The sequence below is a fragment of the Haliotis rubra genome, unplaced genomic scaffold, assembly GCF_003918875.1.
Source record: "Haliotis rubra isolate DU_JTF1 unplaced genomic scaffold, ASM391887v1 Scf218, whole genome shotgun sequence".
NCBI lineage: Eukaryota > Metazoa > Mollusca > Gastropoda > Lepetellida > Haliotidae > Haliotis > Haliotis rubra.
This window is the reverse complement of record NW_025766203.1, coordinates 1,272,206-1,279,493: the sequence shown is the minus strand read 5'-3', so window position 1 is coordinate 1,279,493 and position 7,288 is coordinate 1,272,206. Positions and strand designations below refer to the sequence as shown.

General features: G+C 38.6%; 1 protein-coding gene across 3 annotated transcripts in view; it reads left to right on the top strand.

The window, feature by feature from the left end:
* Positions 1-534: 534 nt before the first annotated feature.
* The window catches only part of LOC124277102 (acyl-coenzyme A amino acid N-acyltransferase 2-like), a 31,486-nt gene continuing 24,732 nt past the window's right edge, over positions 535-7,288 (top strand). The window contains exons 1-3 of one of the 3 annotated variants that reach the window (XM_046712758.1): positions 535-659; positions 3,483-3,751; positions 5,939-6,202. In XM_046712758.1, coding sequence (XP_046568714.1) covers positions 658-659; positions 3,483-3,751; positions 5,939-6,202 — 535 coding nt within the window. In that variant the 5' untranslated portion in view covers positions 535-657. Of the gene's footprint in view, positions 660-3,449; positions 3,752-5,938; positions 6,203-7,288 lie in introns of all 3 variants that reach the window. The other 2 variants (XM_046712760.1, XM_046712757.1) reach the window with 2 other exon arrangements.

Here is a 7,288-nt window from a genome sequence, read left to right as displayed (position 1 = left end):
ACCATACAACTTCACGTGAATATAACATATTTTAAAAACATTTGCTAACCATTTCGAAAAAAAATAATCCCAAACAACATTTTTAAAACATTACAGCCAAATGTTTACGAAAATCTTTCTAAAACGTTTCTGGAACCATGCAAATCCACGTGAATAAAATCTTTTTGAAAAACATTTCTTGAACATTTCACGAAATGTTTTGGGGATGTTTATATTATAATTTCGTGTCAGCTTGGAAACAATCTATATGTTGATCAGCTGACGGACGAATTTAAGAATTTGAAATGTTTTATTTAATCGCGGTCTTTACTGACAAGCACGCGTTTCTATATTTTGAGTCTGAGAGAAGTATTGAAAATAAATGTTTACTTCATTTCATAAGTAAACAAGATGTCCTATGAATGGACTGATCCACTATTTCTTTTTCATGGCCAGATAGGTGGTGATGGTGGTGATATAGTTTTAGGGCGACTAGACCAGAAATAGTTATGGTCAGATATTTTTTTTGTCATGGACAGAAAACAAAGGGTTACAGTTGTCTCCCCTTAGACAACGCTTGGGTGATCGCTCCAAGCAGAAGTTTGGGATGTAAACAAAATCACAAAATCGACGACACTGTGATGTGACTCAGTGACTATTTTCTCCAGGAATATATAGATGTAAGTAAACAGCTACTCAGCGTTCTTCCGCGTCCGTGTCCAGTAATATGTGAACTAACTGGGTCGACCTAGTTGTATTTATATGGTCTCTGCTAGTTGTTACCGATTGTGGGGTGAAAGGTTGGCTTGCGACTCCATTTGACCTGAGAATGAGATTGAGAAGTCCAAAACATGTGGAAACAAAGTACATTTAAAACAAAGATAAAATGAATATGGGTTTCTTGATACACCAGGGGACAGAGTTCCACATGAGAATTCCGATCGTTCCTGCTGCGTGTTTTTTTTTCTTTTGGACTTAAGTTAGCCGAGAGCCGCGATGCGGTCCTATACAGTCAAGACATGACCCTGCATCGCGATATCGCGATGCAGGTTCATGTCTTGACTGTAGATCTATAGCCGCAGCGCGGCTCTCGGCTAGACTTAAGTCTGAGGGTTTGGCAAGTTTGGGTTCTCGTACACAGCTAATTTAATTCACTTTCGAATTGTCTTAGATATAATTTATGTTTTTAATTAATACAAATAACATACTGAACGGCAACAGCCGGAAGTTCAAAGGCTGTTATTTTAATTTTCGGATACCATTTGATGTCTTTATACCTCAATATTTGGTGATGTGTCCCTCACGCCTTAATTGGGATCTAGACTAACGCTGAGGCTCTGAATAAATTTTGTTACTGACAAATAAACCCATTTAAATTGAACAGGAGCCCAAATGAGATAAGATATATAACCTGGGGAAATCTAGACTTCTTTCATTTAGGGTTTTAGGGAAAGTTTAGCAATGTTGCAGGGAGGGCAAGGCAGTAGGGAAAATAATGTGGTCCAGGGACTGTGAGACAGACTACTTGGGATTGAGAAATATGAGCTCCTAATAGAACGCTAAACTCTCTCACTCACTCAAGCACATCACATACTGTCTGAAGTTCGCTCGTCATGCTGAATAGCTGGGTGATTTCAGGGCCGTAGTTAACATTTCTTAATTGGGGCCACAATCCACATTCGATGCTGCGAAGTGCCTGAGCATCTTGGGGGGTCCAGGAATTTTTAAAAAGTAGATGCTCTCATATGCAATTTCCTGCTTTCTGAAGGTAAAATGATTCCATTTATGTTATCTCCAATTTTGTATAAAATATTTTTTTTTGCTGCTACGTTTGACCAATATTTTCATGTTTTATAATGAAGTTTCTTTGTTCAAAATTGTAGCATCTGTACATAAGGTTCTGAACTTAACTTTATAAACATATTTAGACATATCTGTATATATGCAAAACAACTGTTTTGTTCAGTTTATGTATTAATATATAATAGTTTTATTATTAAATTCAATTGATAGTCCTGAAAATGCACATGAAATTTACATCGTATACATGATATCTTCAGGTTTGTTCAATATTTTTGAGTCATGTGGATTCAATGCAATCCTTTTTCTAATTAAGTCTTCTGTTTGTTAATTATCATTAGGTATTGCAAAATATCCCTTTAGTATATAGGGTTCGGGGTAGTCCATGTCATTGCCCTGGATTCCTTATTTAATTTATTAATGGTTGCTGTAATCATATGTAATTAGGTGTATCATTCTGGTACCTATCATCTGTCAGATGGGCTGCCCGCAATCTTTGCGTCATTAATTGAGGTGTGGATTTCAGGGCTATGGTGGGTTGATATGACACTCAAAAGAGTGCTATATCAATACTTTGATGTACTAAAAATAATCTGTAAAAAAACATCTAGGTGGAGCAGCTGCCCCCCTATGCTCATGCTGTTGATAACTGAATTGTCTGGTTCAGACTCGATATTTACAGACCGTCACCATATAGCTGGCATATTGCCGAGTGCGGCGTAAAACTAAACTCACTCGCTCACTCACTATTTAACACAAACTTTGTAGACGACAGGAGTGATGATGTACAATGTTTCAGTGTGCATTATTATTTCAAAGTTTGTTGATAAACTACAAAACAATAGAGTAAATAAACCTTGATTTCAGCATGTGAGTTTACTTTTACATTGTTTTTAGGAATATTCCAGCAATATCACGGCAGGGGACACCAAAACACACATTGTACCCATGTGGGGATTCGAACCCGGGTCTTCAGTGTGATGAGCGAGCACTTAAACTACCAGGCTACCCCGCTGCCTTGGTTTCAGCATGTAAATGTTACAGTATATAGTAGCATTTTGTGCTTGGAACATGTTCACATTATCTGTGCAGGTTGTTAAAATGATTTACATCAACCATTCAAGTATTCTGCCTGAATTTTGAAAATGTATTGAATCAGAGGTTTCAAATCACAGTAACCACCTTTGATGACATTGTCCTAAGTCAGGTGGAAATGCAGGGTCAGTGTATGTTTGAGGCTTTTCTCTCAAATAAATTTCATAATAAACTAATAAGTAAAAACTTTCAAGTCCCTCGATTCGACCACATGAATTAATATTTATTGTAAAATAGTTCTTTCTTAGTCCCTCTTGGTGAACCTTTACCCGTAAAGAGTTTAGGTCCTCAGCAACCCATACTTTTTGAAAGAGGCGACTAACAGGATTAGGGGTCAGGCTCGCTGACTTGGTTGACACATGTCATCATATTCCGACTGCATAGATCGATGCTCATGATGTTGATCACTGGATTGTCTAGTCCAGACTTGATTATTTACAGATCGCCCCTATATAGCTGGAATATTGCTGAATGCGGCATAAAACAAAAACAGCTACCTTTGACTTGGCCATGTGATCTAATATTAATCATAAAATAGTTTGTAGTACATTTGTATTAATGATGCACATGTGTAGGTGGCCAGGTCTGAGGCTTGCAGTGTTGCACAGGTCCTGCACCAGAGTGATGGCGAGACAGTTTACAAGCGGAGGTCAGACATGTCCCAGCAGGCCTTGTCTCAATGTCAGCCCAGGTGTGGCATTGGTGGATGAGAGGATCTCAATCACAGTCAGCAGTCTTCGTCCACTACAGCGAGTGACTGTACAAGCATGGGTGGAAGAAAGAAAGGCAGTGTTCAGCTCATGTGGATATTTTGTAGCAGACCAGCATGGACAGGTTGATATTTCCCAGCTTGCTTCCTTGGGGGGAACATATAAAGGTTGGTATGGTAGAATAGGGACAAACTTTATGGATGAACAACTTCTTTATTCAGGTGATGTGACGATTGATACAGATTCTTGTATCGTTGTCAAGCAGGTACAGGGCAACATGCGTAATGGACGCCTAAAAATCAAAGACGTACGACATCATATAAGATTTCAAGCGTATCATGTATGCACATAAATACCTTTGTACATCTAACGCATTTAAAGTTTAATAGCTGAAAAGTTGTTCGATATTATAAATAACAAACCACATCACCGGCTCGCTCACACAAAAATATGTCTGTACTCCTTCAAAATTCTCAGTTCTCAGCAATATGAGTAGTAAGTACACCCACATCCTCAAAAGTTATCTGGAGCCCTGAGGTATTAAAATGCAAGAATCTGTATTGAAACGTCGGATCACCTGAATAAAAAAGTTCTTCATTCATTAAGTTTGTCCTTCTCTTACTCCCCAAGTTCTAAAAATGCCACTCAAAGAAGTAGGTATGGTAAATAGATATAATGTTGAATATATTTGGATATCGATAAATATTAAAATTATGTGTTATGGGAAATTGAACTGATGTATCATTCCATTTTGTTCCTAATACATTTTTTACGTCTGTAACTTGTTGTCAGGTAAACTTCTTTTCACTTTTTCAAGACACATTTCAGTGTGTTACCATCAAGGCTGCTCTTTATCACCTGTGTGATGATAAACATAGTACTACTAGTGTAATAAGCTGAAACATCTATCTGTCTGGATCCTCCCAGGGATATAGGAGCCTGGGCCAGTTTGTCCTTGGGGATACACTAGCCTAGGCCAGTTTCTCTGCAGGGGGGGTTGGTGGGGTAGCCTAGTGGTTAAAGCATTGGCTCATCACGCCGAAGGCCCGGGTTCGAATCCCCACATGGGTACAATGTGTGAAGCCCATTTCTGGTGTCCCCCGCCGTGATGTTGCTGGAATATTGCTAAAAGCGGCGTAAAACCAAACTCAGTCAGTCAGTTCTCTGCAGGGAATTGGAAGTTCAGGCCAGTTCTTCCCAAGGCAAATAATAAGTTTCACTTGTTCTTTCTCCTCACATGTTGCTAGACCTTCCCCTAAGAGTGAGTGATTTGGTTTTTAGCAATATTCCAGCAATATTATGGCAGGGACACCAGAAATGGGCTTCACACATTGTACCCATGTGGGGAATAGAACCTGGTTCTTTGGTGCGACGAGCGAACGTTTTAACCACTTGCCTACCCACCTCCCCTCTTCTACTAAAAATTAAGGGGCAGAAGGTTCAGCATAGCCTATCCTTTCTGTTTAGATGAGGCTACAGATCTTTTCCCAAAGTGGGGATATAGAACTATACCCACTGTAAATGTTTGAAATTATAATGGCACATGGCATACATTTGACCAAAAGAACCCAACAGTTTGTGCCAAAAGACTGGTGCTAATTACCATTAGTGGTGTTCCGATTAATTTAAATAGTCGAAGATTGGTCGCAGTGACCAAACGACCAAGCAATCAATCACATTTTCTCATAATCCAACATAAATTATTTTGGAACTACTATTTTAGTCTTTGAAATACTTGACAATGGAACATATCGTTGAAGTTGTAAGGGCCTGAAAACGTGTTTAATTCTTAGAAAACTCACTTCACTAACTGAAAAACCATGACTGAATATTTCTTGAAGACTCCGGGAAGTTTATGTTCATGATATATTAGTCATCACTTTAAAGTAGCAAGTTGCATCATGTTATACATATCTGCAATAACAACCTGGATCTGAAAAATGACGCTAACCAATTTTTATCGATGATTGTTCGTTGGTAATGAAGGAATCATCAATTGTGAGATTTCTACCAATTCCCAACACTAATTACCATCCATGCATGCTTTAACAAAACATTGCAGGGGTGGAAGTAACATTAAAATTGCTAGTGTACTCCGGTACAGTGGCACATGTAAAATCACTTGCCCTGATAATTTTTCAACTATACCGGCCGTTTTCTTGTTGATTTTTTAAATAAACAACATAATTAACATTGGAATATCAACTGGACCCCGGTACAGTGTGATATACAAATTTGCTTGCCCGACAGAAAAAAACACTGGACTCGGGCGTTGGGCAATGGGTTATTTCCACCCCTGCATTGATATGACTGTGTATAGAGTTCTGTGATTGAGTCCACGTGTTTCCACACAGGTGTTGACAGCATGGGTCTGTTCTGGAGTCTGAAGCCTGTTCCTGGAGCGTCCATGAAGACACGTATCATCACATCAGATGTGACGACTCCTCTGGTGTTCAAGCTCTCTGTGATAGATGACCACATTCCCTTTGACGACCTCCAGCTGCCCACGACAGTAGTGCTGGCCACAGGGGTGGTAAAGCGTTGGTACAAACACAGTGCTGTGAGGAAGATTGTGGTACGGGAAGGTTCTCTCAGAGGAGCTCTCTTCTTGCCTGCAGGTGAGGAGTTATGTAGCAGTAAACATTGTAAGTTAATTTTTTTATTGTTTATGAGCGTAACTAAGCACTTTGCCATATTTGGCAAAGTTTACAATCACCAGGAATTTAAAAAATATCTAGCCTTTAAAATGTGATTTCCTGTGATATGAATCTGACTGGATAAAGTTAACTCACCAAAATTTTTGTCTATTGTGATGAATTTGATTATTTTACAGTAAAATCATAGGCAGATCCAGTGTAGTGTAGGCACCCCACTTCTGTCCAGAACATTTATTAAATGACCATTGAAACTCTCGTGAAAACGGGTGAAAATGAACTGTGCACCCTACCACCCCCACTTCTCAAAAAGCTGTATCCGGCCCTGAAAATTAATGTATGGATACTTCTTGTATATTCTATTGTGAGTCTTGTGATATTTCAATACCGAGTTTTGTATCGATATTGAGCAGAAGTGGAAAGGGTTACATATATTATAGTAGATTATAAACATCAAACAGATAACAGGTTGACTTGAAAATCTTATCAAAACATCACAATAAAATGTTAAACAATTTGTTTTTCATAAGCCACAATTTTGTACAGGGAAAATTTACTTTTATTCTTTTTGCCCATATGGCTGATACGGCTGCGGCAAGTTTCATAAAACACTCATAAAATATCAACATTTTTGTCATCTGTTGAGAGTTTCCATGGCAACTTGTATACTGGAGTGATCTCCCTTAGTTTCTTGACTGGGCTCTGCGTTTACTTTTTTAGCAAATGCATGTGGTATGAAAAACAGAATCTGATTGTGAATGACATAGAAGGGGGGACATAAGTCATTAAAGTTTGGCGAGGATGGAAACTGGACTTACAGTCATTTGAAAGGGGCTGGCTGCTGCTACATGCTTATATTGATACAATTTTTTTAATTCCAATATCTTCCTTAATGCAGAGTTTTTTATCAGAACCATTTTCCTGACTACTCCTTTTGCATTACTCCTGCTGATATGTTTATGATAATTTGTTCACATGATTGTGACTGGGGTCAAGTATACCTATATTGATGCTGATGTATTGTATTTGGGGGATGTAGGGGTGGGCTAG